A 20,937-nucleotide genomic window follows, 5' to 3' on the forward strand; every position below is an offset into this window, starting at 1 on the left:
TTGAGCTCCTTTTGCTTGTTTCCAAGTGTGTTCTTCTTGGTCACTTTACTACCTACCACAGTGCCAAAGCTGCGTTAGATCACTTTTCTTATACAAAACATCAGGCTTGATTATGAACTGTGCTTACTTTTGGCAACTGGAACAGCCTTTCGCTGCGTATGACTTGGACCAGATGTCGATGATTTGCTTTTGATTAGTCCCTGTGCCATCTTGCCTGCTGTATTGCTTGGATTTTACAGAAGTCAGAAATCACAGGGTTGAACATCACCAAAGTTTCAAAGGCTCAAATGACGGCGTATCGAGAAGCGAGAGTAAATGTAAACTGCGCAATGAAATCATTTAGAAACGCGTCGCGCTCAAATTTCTAATTTCTATCAAATAAACGAGGCAGTTGTTTGTTGACACCAAACAAAATTTGGGGCAGTGCAACATAGGAAATTTGTCCGACAATAATTATAAAGATGGCCAGTAAGCCAGCAAGACTATGTTTAGTGAGGTTGAGGTTGCGGCAGCTCATTATGTAGTATTATCCAATCGAATCCATCACGATGTAGCAGCGTGACAAGTTTCAAGTTTCTGAAGTAGGCTCACATTAGCACGTTCCAAGAGGGTCCAAGTTTTTATAGACAAACTCCCCGAAATCAGCCTTTGGAGGAGAATCTGTTTTGCTACCACGTCGACTGGGAGTACCTGAATTCGATCCAGATGGATCATTGCATAAGGGAGTTCGCTGTGTGGTGGGTGATGGTGGTAGTGATGCTGTTGAGGTATTTAGACTTGACGGATGTTCGGTAGTAGCATGATGATATTCAGCACTGGTAACTTTGGGCGTTTCAGAGCTTTTGTCTTCAGACATGGGTTCTGCACCCCGACCATCAAAGCAATCGGTAGACTCGTCGTCCTTGAGCTTTGGCACGAAGCTGGGCTCTACAGATGCCAATTCGTCCCAGTGTACATCACTAAAGAAGGGATGATACTTGACCTCTTGTGCTCCACCTCGACTTCCAAGACGTTGCTTAAACTCAGTGCAGAGCAACTTCTCCATTAGATCTCTGGCATCAGAGGAAACATCTGTCTCGTCTTCGGGCCAGTCAATCATCCCAGTCTCAATGCTTTTGAAAAGCTCTTCAACGGTATCGCCGTCAAACGGCGTAAAGCCATACAGAAATTCATACAAGATTACACCCAATGCCGACTAGATGAGAGAAAAATGATTTAGTTTCAGAGATAGCTGGCGAACCAAGGGAATTGAAAAGAGACAAAACATACCCAGTCACTGGCTGGATCAACCACATCATTGATAATCTCTGGTGCCACATAATCAGGGGTCTCAGCAAACTTCGAGGAGGACATGCTCATAGCACTAGCTATAGATGGTTGACGGAAATGGGTTCGCAGATGGGATGACGGCGATGTTACAAATGCGGGTGGTGATAAAGCGGCGGCTGCATTCCATGGACTACTTGTTGGACTCGTTGGTGTATGAGGGGGACAAGCGTCGAAGAGAAGATGGTATAGCCTGTAAGTTACGTTTCCTTATGGGCATATTTCCAGTAGATCCATTACTAGTATCCGACGAATCAGCCAGAGGTACCAACATTGGTTGTGACGAAGCACATCGCGACTGGTTGTTATTATGATGATCTTGTCCAACCAACGAGACATTCGGTATGTTTGCATTTGAAGTAGGTTGATTTGGCGAATTATCTGTGATTGTGGTGGAGATTGGCTTGGAAAATAGCATGGATGACTTCTGCTTTTCATCTAAATGTTTGGTACAGATTTTTGATGTCAGAATGGAGTTCATGAAAGAAACGCAACGAGCTTCAGCAGGACCTACCATAATGCTTCCAGTATACTGAAGAATGAACGACTTGACTACGAACGATAGGCTAATGTAGAATCGTTTGTCAGTAAATCGTGTTGCGTGTTTTCAACCATTTATTCGAATTCGAGGAGTGGTTTACTTACTACTAGAACAGGATGCGGTCCCAGAGTGGCATGATGCGGCCTAAAGGCATGGGTGCGTTCCAAATGATGCTTGAGGGCAAGTTTGTATTGTTTGTTCGATATTCAAAAGCTGCTGAGAAAACAAAAAAAAAAAGGATCGCAAAGTCTGGGACTGCCAGACCTAACCCCTCGAAAGGGAATGACATCCATTATATCTAACACACTAGAATCATTTGCCTATTGAATTGCTCGCCTTGCACAAGAAATACGCAAAAGCAAACAAAAGTCACGTTATTTCTCAATAGATAATATATATGCTACTTGGTTCATTTTCAGGTTTACATGAGACCTCTTCTATAATACAAGATGCGACAATATCGTTATACAGGCTGTGGTTGAGTGCTCTGGGCATCTGCCACTGCTCTCAAAATGCGAGTCACCATGTCTTTTGATACAGGTTTCGGCATAACATCATCAAAGAGTTGGACTACTGAAAATGTTTGCTCATATGCCGTTATGGCAATGATTGGGGTATATTGGTTGATGTTGTTGATGGATTTGATCATTCTTGTAGCTGTTTCTCCATCGACTAAAAGACAAAACAAGCGCAATCAGAGGAGCTTAATATTAAGAAGTCGAAACAATTCACCAACCTATAGGCATACGGATATCCATAAAGATGACATCAAACTTGACATCACCCATAGCACATCGAATGGCTTCAGCTCCATTTCGGACTACTACGACTCGACAATTCAGCCTTACGAGCATAGTCTCCAATATTTTACAAATCATAGGATTATCATCCACCACCAATATATCCATAGGCCTTGCACCTTCAGGTACAGAATCACGACGTGCAAGGAGTAGCGCGTCCGTTCGACTTTGAGCACGACTATGACCTCGATTACCGGACCTACTACGAGCTTGCTGTTGTAACAGTAACTGCTGCTTTGCTGTTTGTAAATGCTGCTCTGGACTATACGATCCCAATGACACCGTGGTACTACCTGTAGCAGCTGCATTACTTGGTCCACTCAGTGTCCTGAGACGTGATGGCAAGGAATTACGACGAGCCATAGTGTGTTCGTCCAGCAACTTTTGACGTGGTCTGAAGGATTCAGGAAACATAAGTCCTCCATCATTCGTTGGGCTAGTTGGCTCTACCATGAGTGTGGGCGTTGTGGCCTCGTTACTCGACACGGATGATTGCCGTTCACGATATGATCCTCCACCACTACTGCTACCGCTGTTATGTGGCACTGCTATAGGTGCGGGAAGACCTGCCAATGACGCTAAAGTACCGCGTCCAGACTCAGACCATGGAGCTCCACTAGCCACTGTGCTATTACGAGATCGAGCTTCTTTTGCTCGATCAGTTGAAAGCGACGAAGAGCTACCAGCAGCGAGACCAGACTGAAGTTTCTTTACAATGACAGCATTCGCTCTCTCCAACAAGGGCAAGTTTTTGTATACAAACTCTCCGAAATCAGCATTCGGAGGAGAATCTGGTTTGCTATTACGTCGACTGGGAGTACCTGCATTCGATCCAGATGGATTATTCCATATGGGAGTTTGCTGTGTGGTGGGTGATGTTGGTACGGATGCTGTTGGCGTATTTAGACATGACGGATTTTCGGTTGGTATACCACCTTTCTGACTCTCAGTTGGACTTATAGGTGCATCATTCTCTTCTTCGTCGGGGAAGCTCTTTCTTGCTCCGCGAGTATCAAAATACTCGGTATCTTCTTCGTCTTTGACCTTTGGCACGAAACTCGGCTCTACAGATGCCAATTCATCCCAGTGTATATCACTGAAGAAGGGATGATTCTTGACTTCCCGTGCACCACCTCGAGTTCCAAAGCGTTGATTAAAGTCAGTACACAGCAACTTTTCCATCAGATCTCTGGCCTCTGGAGAGATGTCTATCTCATCTTCATGCCAGTCAATGTTTCTACTCAGTATGTTTTCAAACACCTTGGACGGTGTTTCAGCATGAAAGGGCGGGAATCCATACAGAAACTCATACAATATCACACCAACAGCCCACTACAACAAGAAGATTTCAGTAAGTGTTCGCTCACAATCCAACAATCAAGGAACAGCTTGAAATTACCCAATCTACGCTGGCTTGTCCTATATCTGCAATACTTTCTGGTGCTATATAATCAGGCGTTCCGACAAAGAGCTTCTCGCTAGGCACTTCTTCTATGGGTGGTATTGTTGGTGCTATCGTCGGTGCATTGCTCGGTGTAAGGGTTGGTATTAGCGAAGCAGGAACTGACGTGGCTGCTAAAAAGGGCGGTGTTGTCGGTGGCAGTGTTACACCATCAGTAGAGAGCGTGCTCATAGTACTAGCTATAGATGATCGACGGGAATGGGTTCGTAGATGGGATGATGGCGATGTTAAAAATGATGGTGGTGATAAAGCGGCTGCTGCAGTCCATGGATTACTTGTTAGATTTGTTGGTGTATGAGGTGGTTTATCTAATAGAGCTGGTAATCCACCAATTGCAATTGGTGAAGTAGCCGATTGACTTGATGGCGATGCTGATTGCGAAGGCTTCTCCCACACTCCAGGTGCTGTTCGCCCGCGAAATCCAGCTCTGGAAAGACCAAAATCTGTCAATTTTATATGACCGTTGTGATCAATCAACAGATTGTCAGGTTTGAGATCACTGTTATGATTGAGATTCAGTAAGACCTTTTTCGCTTCCAAACCATTCACAATTCAATGAGCGTACCGATGAATAATACCACGATCATGAAGATATTCCAAAGCCAAGACTAGCTCAGCAATGTATCCTTTAGCCCACTTTTCATCCAATTGGCCAACAGCTTTGATTAAAGCTGCACAATCACCACCATTCAGGTATTCCATTACCAAATATAAATTTTCCTTGGTTTGGAACGAAAAATAGAGTTTAACGACATATGGAGAGTCCAATTGAGTCAAAATCATGCGCTCAGCCTACAAGACATATGGATTTAGATTATTTTGATGACCATGACAGACACAGACGTACCTTTATATTTGTGACTTGATTCTTCGCCACCATATCATTTTTTCTCAAGACCTTAACGGCGAAGTATTCACCAGTCAATCTGCGTTTGGCTAAATACACAGACCCAAACGCTCCTTTCGATATGGGCTTAATGATTTCGAAATCTTTAATCGAAGGAGTAGACCTTTGCAATTGAGCTGTAGCAATGGTAGGAGTAGTGATGCTGACAGGAGAAGTGGGCGACGATATACTGTTGACGCTATTTGAATCTTGACTCTCAAGTTTGTCTCCTGGACGATGACTTGTTAGCGACACATCACTACCTCCAACACCACCATCTTTAGACGCCGCTAAATCTGCCAAAGACTGAAACTCTTGAGCTTTGCCAAGGGGAACAGCTTTGGCAGCATCTGAAGTATCAAATCTTGACAATGAAGACTGACGTGGTGAGCCCGGAGGTGTTGCACGGACTGACGCCCGTCTTTCTCGTGACTTGTCTCGACCCCACAAGGAGTTGAAGAAGTGCTTGAACTTAGATATGGGTGGACTATTACGTGTTCAGGGAACAAATGAGTGAGAAATGTGAACTCAATTACTTAAATTTTAAGAGATTGTAATTACCCTCCAAAGAGAGGAGTAGCAGATGGCTCTCCTTCCGATCTTTTGTCATCCGTTACACCCTTTCTATCCAGTCTACCACGACCAGGTCTGTCTGCAGACGTAGCGTTTTCGTCTCGCAGAGCCCTGTTACCCTTCTTGCGAGTCAGTTTGGGGCCAACATCAGTTTCAACTGTTCCTGGACTTTGCTTATCTGGTAGAATACTATTTACAGGAGGTGAACCAGGCTCTGAAGCAGGCGATGATACCACCTTCATGCCACCACCAACCGGAATGGTGTCTGGTGACACAGTATCGATACTAATCGGATTCTCAAGCCCGAGCCTGAGCGCTTCTTCTTTGGCAGCCGACTCTATATATCGTACCAAGGCCTCCTTCATGATTTCACAGTGACTTCCCTTATCATTTACGAGTCTTGCCACTACCAAACACAATTGTAAAGCACCCATTCCGAGTGTTTCCAATTCTGGATCTACGTTTTTGGGAGGACCATGTGTACTTATATGAGGAGACGATGGCTCGGACGCAGAGGGTGTCGATGTGCCGGAGGGAGGATAAAATTCCTTTTCATTCGGTGACCTCCATTGAGCCAATTTTCGAGCACGGGTGGCATAGTCTGATTCAGCGTCTAGTATAACGGATGGACTTGGTGGACTGCTGCCTGGTAAAGGTGTCAATGGTGAGATCGTTGACGCTGTCATATGTGAGAGTCGCTGAGAGCTGCTTCGTCGATGATTGCCATGTAAGGCATCATCTCCATCATCCTCAGGCATAGGTAGCAAGATGGCTTCTTCTAATATACCCAGTATATCACGCAAGATGAGTGTCAGTCGTCCTACATACATTCTAGCTACATCATCTAAATCATCGAGTTGTTCCTTGAGATTCTCGTATCGCTCTGCGACTTGACGACGAGTTTCGCGAAGCTCATCGTTCATCAGAACAATGGCTTGTTCCGTTCGATGCACGTCCCCACATACTGCAGTGTGATCTTCAAAGAGCACTGCAGGGATGGTACGTTCACATATATTACAGCAGACCACAATAATCTCTGGCTCTGCAGCTTCTGTTGGTGGCGTAGCAAGCGATGTCGAAGGCTCATTTGCTTCGTCTCCCACATTATTCGTCACGACCATTCTATCACCTTCTGAAGGAGTTGTTTCTAATTCATTACTTTGATTCAAATCTTCTTCTGTATCACCATCTGTTTCATCTTCACTAATATCACCATCGTCTTCGTCGTCAGAGCACTCCTCATCACTGGCTCGTGCGGTATCTATATCTTCCCAACCTTCACCAATAAGTTGAACAGGCCGTGTGATCCATATTGTCGATCGGGCTTTACCAGTAGCTCGATCGTATATAGCAATACCTTTACCCTCCATCTGTACCCATCTACCGTCTTTTATTCTAGCACGGTATCGAATCTCAGAACCAATCTGTCCACTGGAAGGCATGCTTGCAGCAGATGATTGCGGTATAAAGGTTGCTAAGAGGCCATCTGTTGCCTCCTTGAATGTGAGAGCATCGGGTCCATTCTCTGGCAAGAATGCAGGGTGCTTTCCTACTAGTTCTGAAGCATCAAATCCAAATACATGACTGACTATGGGAGATATATACAGTATGGAGCCATCTGGTGCTATTTCCATGAGGACATTTAGACTCTGTCCTTCATCAGCTGCAGCCCGTAATTCAGTCAACGACCAGTCGTGTTGCATCTGAGAACGCAATGGATCAGCTAATGGTGATGGTGGCGGTCGAGGAGGTCGAGTCGGCAGTGGAGGTGTTCCTGGTCCGGATTCAACAGGTGCAGCAATACCACCAGCAGCAGTAGCGACATGTGTTCTCCTTCGCCTGCGACCACGTCTCAAAGGAGGGCTTCGGGTTCCTTCAGCACCACTCTCACTTATACTGCCACTGGCACTACCTTCGTCATCTGTTCCGGCCAGAGAGCTGGCGGTAGAAGCACGTCGTTCAAAAACCCGGTCAACGACAGATTGCCTTTGAGATGAAGGCAAAGATGAGCCTTCCTGTCCAGTAGATCTGTTGTTACTATTGATATTATTATTATTGTTGCTGCCATTACGATTACTACCGTTGTTGCTGTTGGCGTTGGAATGATGAGCGGAAATAGCAGCTACGCGGCTCGATACGGCAGCAGTCCAAGACCGTTCATCTTCTTCTAAATGTTCGACCAACGAAACAACAGTTCCGAAAGCCAAAAGGATTCTACCGACTGCTCCTTTGAATGGCCAATCTTGATTGATTGTCCATTGATGCTGCAAGGTAAACAATGTGTTGAGAATGTTATGACATGCTCCAAGTTCTAATAGTTGAGAGCCATCTGTTTCTAATATACTCTGTCCAACCGCAGTGAGCTCGGACATGGCTGCTTCAAGTAGGGATGGAGGCGCATCTTCATCTACCGATCCAAACGACTCTGGCACACTACGATTGCTAGCTAAAGAATATCGACCTTGTTGAGATGGTGCTCTTGGTGGTCGAGGTGATCTCGGTGATTGCGGAACACTGTCCGCTTTATCCTTTGCGATGGCGGTAGCGTTGCCCGATAAAACATTGGTCGACTGCGTGTTACGAGGAAGAGAGTCAGTGCCAGAGCTACTGGTTTCTGATAGTGTAGACGCCACCGACATTCGATGTTGGAGTGGCATATGATGTATATCTGACGTCCTTCGTGATGAGTCAGTATACGACATCCTCTTACTTCCAGTCATGAGATCACCAGGAGCGGCTGCTTCAAATCTTTCCTGTAGTTGCCTTTCTACATGTTCATGTAATTCGGCAATGACTCTAGATACTTCTGCGTCACATGTACCTTTGACTACATTAAGTTGGTTTCTCAGCTGTTCATAGCTCTTCAAGAAATCATCTAAATTACTATCCGACAAGGACCTATTCAGCTCTCGTGGCCGACTATCCGATGTTTGGGAATTGGATCCAGATGTCGATGAAGTAAATGGAGTATTAGCACTAATTGAAGGTGACATTCCTACATTTGGACTGTTTTCCAAACCTATGCCTATCCCTGTAGTGACATGTAAAGGTCGATTCGTTCGTCCTGGCCGAGTATATTTAGGATCAGGTTTCGTTGTAAAGCTTTGCCCACGTGATATTGACGAAGATGCAGATGATTCTCGTTCAGAATCATACTCGTCCTCATCATCGTCATCCAGCTGAAAGAATGGACTTGGACTCCTAAAGTCCATAGCAGTGGGCTGAAATACTGGTGAATCAAATATACTACTAGGCCGACTACCACTATTACTATGATGTGCGTTTCCAGGACTGGGGCGTATAGAAGATGTAGGAATATCAAATCCATCATGGAATGAGGGCCATATGGCCACCATGTCCAATTGTGCCCACCTATGATTTTTGGCTTGACGTGCCTTTTCTACCAGACCAGTAAATATTTGATAATCTGTGTGGCTCATACTATATTGCGTTTGCATTGACTCCATCGTTGGCACTGCAGCAACATTGCTCGATTTTGGCCTGGGCGAAAATGTTGCATCTGGTACTGCTGATGCCGTCCGCATGCGTCTTGCTCGTGAGTCAGCTAAATGAACACAACGGGCATATTAGAAGACGTAGACTAGACGAAGAGCAGTGCTGTCTACACTCCAAAACAACCATAACTCACCAAGATTGTTGGGCAAGGACGAGGGCGGTAAAGATGAAGGATTCGGGTTCACAGGTGACGTAAGCAACGCTAATGAGTTACCTGGCCTACGATCAGTACTTGGACGCTGGACGGGAGTGACTGATGTACGTTTCTTGGTGACTTTAGATGTTGCAGGCGATGACAAGCCAAGTGACACACGATGCTGTGACGTTGGCGAGGGTGATCGAGCCTCTCTTGGCTGAGACCATCTAACATCTGGAGCTGAAGTGGATAAAAAGTATAAATGTCGTGGTTCGGCAGGTGTAGGATGCTCATATCTTAATGATGCTGAAGGACCTATTAAAGAGGGTATAGCTGACTTTTCCATCCATGGAGTCATGGGTACAGGTGAAGTACCCCATCGTTTAAACAATTCTTCAGTTTCTTCTGGATTTGGCATATAATAACTATGTCGTTGAGGAGTCGTGCTACCAAATTGAGGTGATGCCTCTGATCGTGCTGCACTACTCCATCCTGATTCTGTCAATATAGAAGCTCTTCTTCGTTGTCCAGCAACTCGTAAGTTCGCATTCGGTGGTGAACTGAGAGTATTAGGTGACGTTGGGATTCCCATTTCGGAGCCATCAGAATCTGATGCTGATGACCTGGATAGTTTACGTAGAGGTAGATGTGACGGGACTGCTATTGGTTTTACAGATGGAGGGCCAAATCCTGATGGTGGTAGAGCACCTGGCTGTTGTTGTTGCGAATACATTGGGGCAGATCCAATTGCGGATGAAGCATTACCCACAGACTCGATAGCGTCATTATCAGAGAAGCTGCGCGACAAGCGTCGAAGAGAAGATGGTATAGCCTGTAAGTTACGTTTCCTTATGGGTATATTTCCAGTAGATCCATTACTAGTATCCGAAGAATCAGCCAGAGGTACCAACATTGGTTGTGACGAAGCATATGGCGACTGGTTGTGATTATGGTCTTGTCCAAGCATCGAGACATTGGGTATATTTATATTTGAGGGAGGCTGATTTGGTGAGGTAGTCTGTGGTTGTAGTGGAGATTGACTTGACGCAGATCCTGGCGAATCGGAGGCTCGAATGCCAGGTAGTAGTGTTGTTGCTTCCGGTCTTTGACCCAGAGAGTTGGCCGAACTAGCAGCTGCAGGATTGAGTGGCGATGGGCGTCTCTCATTTTTGGATCTGGTCTTGTCGACAGGCAATCGAGGTGGGATTGAAGAATCATTTGATTCACTCATCCCTTGGAATTTTGATCAACAATTAGTTTGCTAGTTTCATGGGCGATTGAACCGATAAGAGCAGGAATGCATGCGAATTCCAGTTACCTCAGATGATCCAATCCTCAACTACGTAAGATACAAGTGCCCGAAACACACCAACATCCTAAAGCACGGACAAAGTGAATAAGTTTAGAAAATGCACAGATAGTAAAGGCAATGCTGCAACCATAGTTTCTGTTCATTCACACACCATGAGTAATGGCAGAATGTTTTGAAGGGCAAACGTTCTTTCAAGCACAGCTGTTGTGATTTTGGGCTTGTGTCGCGGAAACCAACTGGGACACGTGAATCGTTACTAAGTGCAAAAAATCAAACAATACCATTTCCTATTTATTTGAACATTTCAGAACTTCGCCACCGTTTTGACGCGTCGAAAGCTTTTGGTTTTACAGTTTGGTTAAGTGCTTATCAAAGCACGACACTCACAACCAAAAGGAAAACAACATGGCAGGACAATCCAACGCCACCAACACGTTGGAAGATATGCTTCGTATGGCCGGCATTATTCCTACTAGTAAGATCTGAAATTTTGAAAGGAGCGAACGCCGATTGCTTTGATCTTATCACACCTTTTCTCCATCAGTAATTCCAGAGGGTTGTCGACTTACTGTGCCTTTGCATGTATCATGTGAGATTGAAAGTGAAGTCTTTATGGGTTCCGTTGTTGCTCCAAAAGGTTGGGACCTCGAGACATTTTACCGATTGCTTTCAAGGCAGTAATTGACACAGCATCATCTATACCACTCCCTTAGACGCAGTCAATGCTCCAAAAGTCAAGTGGAATAGTCATCCAACCGAAGACGATTACTATACGTTGGTTATGGTTGACCCAGGTGTTTGACATCGGTGCTTAAGGATCAATTGTTGCTTTGTCACAAACTTTGCAAGCCCAGGACACCAGCAAAAGATAACGATGAAAGAGGGCTCGGAGCTCTTTCTCGTGTTATTTTGTCTTTAACTAGATGCTCCTTCACGCTCAAACCCATCACGAGCTCAATGGCGTCACTGGGCGCTCGTCAACATTCCACGACCTCATCTTGAAAGGGGAGAGATTTTGACTGGTAACAAGTAGAAAGTAAGCACCATTTTCAGATTCTCTTGCATGGTAATGACTCTTGAGCAGACTACAATGGTCCAACACCTCCAAAGAGGGTGGAGACCATCGTTACGTCTTTGTCTTGTATCGACAGCCTGGAAGTGAGCCGATTCATTTCACTGCGCTATCAGATTCTGAAAGAAGCCATTGGACTGCCGAAGACTGGAGAAAGCAAGGTTTCAAATGTCTTGTCTAGCTTCGGCTTTGACTGAGGAGACATCGTCGTTAGTTCTTACAGTTCGCAAATCTGTGGATGTACCTACTTTTTGAGTCATAATGATTGAAATGCTTGACATACTCTGGCATATGCTTTGTTTTTACCCAATATACTTGAAATGAAAAACCAACCTCAACGAGATCAGGTGTCAATTGGTGAATCAGATTTAATAATTTAGCATAGAAACAACAAAGCAGCAGTTAAGTGTGTGTATTACTTTGTCCAACCCAACCTTTCTTGACCTTCCTCTGCCAAATCTCCGGAGGGAGGAACTTCCGTCTTTGATTCATCTCCTATAGGAATCTCGACTTCGGTGCTTGTCTTGCGAGCAACAACACGTACAGTAATATTTGGTGGAGCGGCGACCTCTTTATCAGGAGATTCCGTTAAAGCATCAGTAGCCAAATTTGCATTAAGTCGTTCGGGTCCAATCACTGCAACTATGGTCAGCACTACAGCGAATACACCAACAAGCATTGCTTGCGTCTGCGACAATTACGGTCAGAGGTTAGAGGAGAGAAAATAGTAAAAGACTCCAAATGTTCAAACTCACACGAGCATAGTCGGGTACAGAGTTTCCAGCAGCATTGGTAGTTGGAAACTTCTCGCCAAGAGAGGCTACTATCTGAGGACCTGGTGCTGCTATCAGATTGCCTAGTTGTTCAATTTGAAGGATTGAGTGAGAACATAATTGCGAAATATTCAACAAACGGTGCTCGAAATGGAGCAGCATATCAGAACATACCTATCTGAAAGGCGAGTCCAGGAAACAGACCTCTAAGTGATCCTGTTGGAAGTGATGAGACGTTAGGTATGGTCGTTTTTTGCAGCTAGGCTTGTCATTGCCGCACCTGGAGAGAGCTCCTGCAGCAACGACGGAGTACTACCCGCAGTGCCTAAGTATCATATGAGACAAATTAGACAAATGACGCCAAATAGATTGAGTACAGACAAAGACCAACCTTGTATCATAAATTGCATAAAGAAGACAGAGACTCGAAGGGACATGAGGTCTGTAGAAAACGACCAGGGATACACCATGAGACCAGCACCAATAGCTCCCAGCGCTATCGAATATCGTCTTCCTATTATATTTCCTAAAGAGCCAAGGAACACCCCGCCAACGATAGCTCCAAAACTTCCAATGGCGTTCGTGGCACTTGTTTGACTTGGTGTCAATCCACGTTGAACTTGCAAAAACGTGGGGTACACATCTTGAGATCCATGAGCGAGGAAGCCAATACATGCTACAATCACCATGGAGAAGAGGAATGGCAACTATAAAAAGAGGGCGAATAAGTAATTGTATTGTTGAGCTTGAACTATTGTTACTAGCGTTGTACCCAATGGTGCTTTACAGCGTGTCCGATGTCCTTCAGTAGCGCAGATCCGACAGTCTTCTTGGCACTCTTCTCCCCTCCTTCAACAGTATTGGCTCGTCGTCGAGCATCATGTAGCTTCCACGACTCTGACTCTGGAACAAAGCACCTGATGAAGAGTGTCAAAAGAGCAGGAAACGTAGAAATATAGAAAAGTGGCCTCCATCCTAGAAAACCAACGGCTGAGAATCGAAACCACGGTGGAACGAGTGAAACTTGAAAACTCACCAAGACTGGGAACAATCAAGAAATAAAGTCCAGTAGCACACAGGTTTCCGAAAGAGTAGCCTTGCGCTAATACACCACCGAAAAATCCTCGAGTGCTCACTGGCACAGTTTCGAGCATTAGTGATGAGGACAAACCCCATTCACCACCCATCGCAATCTGGAGTTAGCCAAGTTAGCACTAAACTACCTTCGCCACCGGAGGACGTCTTTCATCGACTTACACCAAAGATGGCTCGAAACACCAAAAACCAGGTAAGATTAGGGGCCAATCCACTGGCTAATTCGAGCACGGCGAACATCAAGACATTCAGCAAAAGCGGTGTCTTTCGTCCCCAACGTTCAGCCATATATCCAAACAGTAGTGCACCAACAGGCCTCATTCCTAGAGTCAGAGTAACAGCGACAAGCACATCACTTGGTTTGCATTGGAATTCAGCAGCTATTTGTGTTGCACTCAGCACCACAGTAAAGTAGTCAATAGCGTCCATAGACCTATGAATGGACGGGTAAGAGATATTATTTATGCGAATTGTACGATCCAAGAGTGAGATTCAAGCGTAGAATGCATTCTATTATGTGCTTTTGGGGCATGATGCAGTCCACGATGTTATTTTAGATCACTCACCATCCAAGAAAACTGATGTTGACAAACACAGAAAAGAAAGGTCAGATCACACTTAACAGTGAATTTCATCGCCAGTTACGTACGCCGCAGTAAAGACCGTCCATTGCCTGTAAAATTAGTTTTTTAGGACGGGCGACAAAACACGAGCACAAACGAGCAATCTTACGTCGTGTTTAAGCTACCGATATCATTGATCGTTTGCCTCCATCCTGACTTATGGGAGGCTCGCGATTCGTCTTGAACGTCTTTGACCTCCATCGTTCACCTTTTCCACGTTTCTCTAGTTTTTTGATGGCCCAAAAGTTTGAAGTCGTCGCTGGAGAGGATTATCCAGCGCCTCAATAAATTTACAAATTAAGCGAAGTGACGCATCCAGTTGGAATGAAAACATGAAAACGCGAGTGACAAACCGACGCATAAACCGTAAAAATATTACGACCACCGTGATCAAGTTCCAATAACTTCTTCTCCGATTCGGCGTGCCAGTAACCTTCAGCCAAGTCCTTTTAAGACTCGGCATTATCGTTAAAGATCATCGGAAAAACTACTCCAAACTCAAAATCCATTTCTGCGTCCAAAGCAGATCACACTTCAAAATAGTTGATAAACTGAAAAAGGAAGCTGCCCGACAAACTTGGAGCGAACTGACAAAGCAACCCAAAACGATCATTCGTATCTTGGCGAATCGGTTTTAACGAATAATTTACCACACAGAAACAAAAACGAGGTTCAGTTTGTCTCCTGCCAACGCAAACTTGCTTGGCCGCTTTCTGCTGAATCTGCTTTAGAATTTTTGACTGGCGTCCTTGGCTTGCGAGGTACAACTCGTACAGTAACGTTTGGAGGAGCCTTCCTCACAGGACCTTCTGTCAAAGCATCAGTGGCCAGATTTGTTCGGGCCCAATGAGTGCAACTATGATCAGGACTACAGCGAACATTCCAACTAGCATTGCTTGAGCCTAAAAAACCATGGTTAGAGGTTGAAGGAAGACAGCGAAGTAATGCGAGTGATCAACCTGGCATAATCAGGGATGTATTTGCCGTCAGAATTGGTGGTCGGAAACTTTTCACCAAGCGCAGCTATTATTTGAAGACCTGGAGCAGAAATCACAGCGCCTAGTTGTTCAATTGGACCATGATTCGAAATGTCAACAACGAACCTCGTAGACATGAAGAAACGTCTTAAAACGTACCCATCTGAAACGCAACTTCAGAAGACAAGCCTCTCAGAGAACCTAATTGATAAAATCAGCCGTTATGCATGTTCATTGTTCTCGTTTCTGGTGTTTGGGGGATCTTATCAATTGCTAATCTGGAGACAATTCCTGCAACAAACTAGGAGTATTACCAGCAGTGCCTATAACATCAAAAGAATACGGAAGGAGTTTGATACAAGATCTGTAACCTAAAGTTTTGGCACATACCTTGGACCATGAATTGCATTAAAAAATACAGAGACACGAAGGGACACGATGTCTGTAGGAAACGACCACGGATAAGTCATGAGGCATGCACCAATAGCTCCCAGCATAATAGAATTTCGTCGCCCTATCATGTCTCCTAAAGAGCCCAGTAGCACACCACCAACTGTAGCTCCAAAACTTCCAATAGCGTTGGTAGCACTTGTTTGACATGGTGTCAATCCACGTTGAACTTGCGAAAAAGTTGGATATATATCTTGAGAGCCATGAGCGAGGAAGGCTATACAAGCGACAATGATCATGGAGAACAGGAATGGCAACTGTAAAACTAACGGGTAATAAATAACTGCAACTTTGAGCCTGTCGAACTATTGCTGTGGTACCCGATGGTGCTTTGCAGCGTCTCCTCTTCTTTGAGCAGAGCAGATCCTACAGTCACCTTAGCGATCTCTTCGTTTCCTTAAACAATACGTCTTCTTCGTCGGGCATCATGCAGCTTTCAGATTCTGGCACAAAACACCTGATGAAACGGCCATGAAAGCTGAAATATTGGGATATAGAATAATGCGCTCCGCCCTAGAATCGAAAGGAATGAGAATACGATGACAATTCAACCAAGGCCAAGGCGAAAACGTTGGAGTCTCACCAAAGTTCGGAACTAGCAAAAAGTAAAGACCAGTAGCACAAAAACTTCCGAAGGCGTAACTTTGAGCCAAAACTCCACCAAAGAATCCTCAAGTGCTTACAGGTACTGTTTCCATCATAAGCGATGAGCTCAGCCCCCACTCTCCACCCATCGCAATCTGCAAGGTAGAAAAGTTAGAAGCCAGCTCTGTTGGCCATCGATGATGCTGTAGATACAAAAATTTCTGCTAATGGGCGAGCTGTCCAAACTCACGCGAAAGATAGCGCGAAACACCAAAAACCTATTGAAAAAATAAGTAAGGAGGAAGTCACGAGATGTCCTCATCATCAGATGTGACCAGGCCAGAGATGGAGCTAGTCTACTTGCCTGCTCGAGCGCGGCGAACATCAAGACAGTTGGGTCTTACTCAACGTTCAGCCATATACCCAAACAGCAATGCACCAACAGGCCTCGTTCCGAGAGTCAGCGTAACAAAAAGAGACACATCACTTGGTTTACGCTTGAATTCAGCAGTTATCTGAGTAGCGCTCAGAACCACAGTGAAGTAGTCAAATAGCATCAATAGTCCTAGGAGAAGGCGAGAGATATTTTCTATGCATGTTTCTTTATCAAAAAACAAAGCGTGTATTTAAAACGGTGGAATGCTTTTTCGGCCCACATGAATGCGGTCTCATGTCATTGGTTTCTAGATCACACTCACGCACCATCCTAAAAATCTACAAGGTAAGGAGCAAAATAACGTTAACCCACAAAAAAAAGTAACAATTTTGTCAATTTCAACGTACGCTGCAGTAAAAACTGTCCTTTGTCTGTAAAATTTGTTGTTTAGTATTGGGTACTAAACGCAAAAGGCACAAACAAGCTAACTTACGTTCTGTTCAGCCTCTCAATGTCTCTCATAGTTTCCCTCCATCCCGGAAGTGAGTTTGGAGACTCGCCGCTCGGCGCTTTCACCTTCATCCTTCACCATTTCCAGTGTTTCGTAGCTTATTGTTGTAGTAGGCTGTTGTTGTTGTTGTTGTTTGAAGGAGGAGGTGAAACGCCTAAACAGTTGATGAGTTGACGCGACCTGGCCAGTTGGGTGGCACGCTGGAACCAAAACGCCGCCGACCAAACAAATCAGGTGTACTCAGTTTTTACATTTGAAAATTTACGATTATTGCAATTAGATTCAGTTTTTAAGTTTCTCAAGCTCGGTGCGCCACTCAACTTCAGTCAAATCCATTTCAGATTCGATATTTTCTCCCGAGATCTCAGTTCGCCCTTCGAACTCTCCAGCAGCTTTCTCTGCGTCCATTATAGGTTGAATTTCCTGAATGCCCTCGGGTATTGAAGCAGGTTGCTTCTCGTACTCTTGGTGATCAAGCGCATCTGTATAAATATCCGCATTGAGTCTTTCGGGCTATCATCAAAGAATCCAAGTTAGATTATTGTCCTGATTGAAAATCAATCGCCGTGAACTTTACCCCAACGAGAGCAACGAATGCCAGAGTAACAGAGAAAATTCCACATAAAATAGCCTGCACGGTAGCGTAATCGGCAACTAGCTTTGATGTGACGTTCGAGATGGTCTGGAAATGCTCGCCTAGAACCCCTTCAATTTGAGGGAACGGTGCACTAAGAAGACATCCCAATTGATATGCAACTCCTGGAAAAATCCCACGTAATGCTGGTGGTGAAAGCTCAGTGAGATGCCCTGGACAGTTGCCAGTGGCGCTAAAATGCTGGGATGTGAGCTCTCAAGCTCAACATCTGGTCATCAATCATTCGACATACCCTTGCACAAAGGCCTGCATGAAAAAAATCGACCCTCGAAGGCTGACTAGTGTGCTACCGAACGCCCATGGATATATCAGGCTCCCAGCACCTATGCTGCAAAGGGCAATGCAATACCGGCGACCTATAATCGTTCCTAAAGCTGGTAAAACCACACCACCGATAATGGCCCCCACGCTACCAATGGCTACAGTGATTGCAGACTCTGTCGGCGTGTAGCCGCGTTGCACTTGTCTATTAAGGAAGATAGATATTAAGTAACGTCACAAATTGTTGACTACTCAAAAACCCACAAAAACGTTGGATAAAGATCTTGCGATTAGTGCGCAAGAGACGATATTCCCGCTAACAGTAGGACACACATAACAAAAATTCCCTAACAACAAAAAAGGAGGTTCAGGGTTTTGATCAAATTGAAATGTCAGTGTAGACAAACACTTCATTTACCGAGTGCGATTGAAAGCCATGTACGATTTCCTTTCTGACTTGTTTACTGGTGTCTGCAACTTTCTTGGGATCTCCTTTATGCAAAGCCATCCTTCTCTCATGATGTAATGTCCAACTTGGCGATTCCTTGACAAAGAATCGAACAAAAACTGCCAGTATGACAGGGAACGTCGAGACAAAGAAGAGCGCTCTCCATCCTAGGTTTGGCACAATCAGGGCGTAAAGGCCACTGGCTATAAGACTCCCAAGTGAATACCCTGCTGATAATGCTCCTGATAAAAACCCACGGGCTTCTGGTGGTGTTGATTCCATCAAGAGCGCTGTTGTCAATCCCCAGATCCCGCCCATGCAGCAACCAAACAGGGCTCGAAAGAATAAGAATACTGGCAAGCTGGGTGACAGACCAGATGCCATCTCACAAACTATGGAGTTGGTTGATTCGTTTGGTTAATTTACAACGTAAAAGCGACTTAAAAACACGTACGTGCAAAGAGAAGAATGACGGCCATCATAGGTTTAGTTCGACCATAACGTTCTGCAAGATACCCAAATATAAAGGCTCCCACAGGGCGAAATCCCAATGTCAAGGTCACTGCAATAAGAACATCAGACGGCTTTACGCCAAATTCGCTTGCAATCTAAATTGCGCAGCGATGCAGGATTCGTGAGCTTTGATTTCGTTCGTCCACGGTGTTGATCATACATACCTGTGGTGCAGCTAGAGGAACGGTGAAATAGTCCATCGCATCGAGTGTCCAGCCAAGTGTGCAGGCAGTTACGACCATCCATTGACTATGGCGTGTTATTGCAAGGATTCAAAATATGCGTCCAAAGTAGAACCGCTCCTAATGATGCATTATACCTCACAGTTAACCGACCAAGAGCCACAAAGAGTTCTCGCCATCCATTTAGTAGCCGCTTGCTGCGTTCGGCTACTCCCATTTAGAAAGAAAACGACGCTCTCGTACAGGAACTGCCGAAAAGCGTGACAAGTAGGACCAAAAAAAATCTGAGCCTCCTCAGGATGAAAACGGAACATTTGTTGATGGTATGCGAATTAGTGAGTAATCAGATGGAGGAAGGCACGGCAATGGCTCGCTCTCTATTCTACGACATCTTACTGTCCTCTTGCAGTTGAGAAAACTTCAACTCGCTCTGTTTGATCTGTGTCCTTGTAATACCTTCATAGCTTAATCACTAGGGAATCATAACCACTTTCTGTCCCGTAGGGAGGCGTTGACATAGAAACTGTACCGTGTATAGCAATAGAATCTCGTTTCATAATCAATGCAACCGGCTCCTGCTCTCTCCTGACTGTTTTGGAGAGAACGGCTTTTATAGCGCCCACTATCATTTTCACCCTCGAAAACGGAGGATCCAAACAAATCACGAGTTAGTTTACGAGTTAAGCTCCTTTCAATCGTAATCCCAAATCGTTCTGAGGGCCTCTCGTTGTTTTTGGAGCTGGGCTTGCCTCTACAGCAGATAGACATTACGTTTTTCGTTTCGTTTGGGCATAGATCGTGGGGCACAACCACTACAAAGCGTGTAGGCAGTAGCTGTATGATTATTGGTAACTGCGATTTACTGTATAGGGAATTCCAAGCCGCGCATACGTGATTAAAACACCAGCATCAACAGATATGATGTCGATTTGGTGCAATATCCTCGGATCACTTTTCTTGTAACTGGACATACTGCACTGAATCGTAAGCATGTTGGATCGTCTTTCGGAGGTACAAGGAGTTCCATTGCTGTTCGTTCTTTGTCGGATCGAGGTCACACAACTTTTATGTACAAAGACAATCAAAACGCTACTCTTCAGAGTCGCCAGACTCAATTAAAGGCTCCATTATGGAATTGGATGCTTACAAGTGTGTTTTGGTGTAAATTCTTACATCAGTTCTGAGGTCTCGTGTCATCAAAAAGTGGATGCCGGCACCAACCAAGTAAAGATTAATCTGGTATCACTGATGCCACGTATCCTACCAAAATCAAAAAGGAACTGGCTGTTGTCAATGTATTGTGACTCGAAAATGTGCCAATAGATATAAAGATCAAAACCTTGAAAACATTATGGTCTTGGAGCTCAAGCCAGACTCAGGAGAGAGATCGACCAATACTTCGATAATCCACCAGTCATAGTAAATCTAGACGAAGAACTAGAACTCATAGCGTGTCTTGTGGATGAAGGTTTGCTGATTGAGTGTAGAAGAGTGACTGGTGGCCAAACGTGGGCAGGGCAACTTGCAGTACACCCGTTGTTGATGAATATGAGCAATGGTACGAAGGCTCTTTATGCATATATGGTTCAGGTAACGTATACTTTAGAGTGTTAAGGTATAGCAAATCCCCCAATAAGGCACAAACTGGCAGATATTCAAAAACACATTAACAATCCATGCCCAAAATGCTTCACCGCCAAGAAATGTATCTGAAATATGAAGAACCTACTTCCTGATCCGAATCATCTACGACCGGTGCCGTCAGCATCATCCAATAAACATATAAGTAGCTGTTGGCGCCGAAATTCTTGTTGTTGGTTGTGAATGTTCAGCGATTGATGATGAAACAATGACAGCCAGCACT

At 44.8% G+C, this 20,937-nt stretch overlaps 1 protein-coding gene across 1 annotated transcript; it reads right to left on the reverse strand.

Moving 5' to 3' along the window:
- Positions 1 to 592: 592 nt before the first annotated feature.
- SmJEL517_g01853 (uncharacterized protein) lies at positions 593 to 10,471 on the reverse strand (the record flags this gene model as incomplete). The annotated part of the gene is made up of 11 exons (XM_031167781.1): positions 593 to 1,195; positions 1,270 to 1,445; positions 1,531 to 1,764; positions 1,841 to 1,892; positions 2,337 to 2,539; positions 2,604 to 3,999; positions 4,067 to 4,628; positions 4,695 to 4,921; positions 4,977 to 5,502; positions 5,577 to 9,153; positions 9,238 to 10,471. The coding sequence occupies 11 exons, from the start codon at positions 10,469 to 10,471 to the stop codon at positions 593 to 595; spliced, it is 8,790 nt and encodes a 2,929-aa protein (XP_031026374.1).
- Positions 10,472 to 20,937: the final 10,466 nt, after the last annotated feature.

Source organism: Synchytrium microbalum (genome assembly GCF_006535985.1).
Source record: "Synchytrium microbalum strain JEL517 chromosome Unknown SmJEL517_scf0006, whole genome shotgun sequence".
Classification (NCBI taxonomy): domain Eukaryota; kingdom Fungi; phylum Chytridiomycota; class Chytridiomycetes; order Synchytriales; family Synchytriaceae; genus Synchytrium; species Synchytrium microbalum.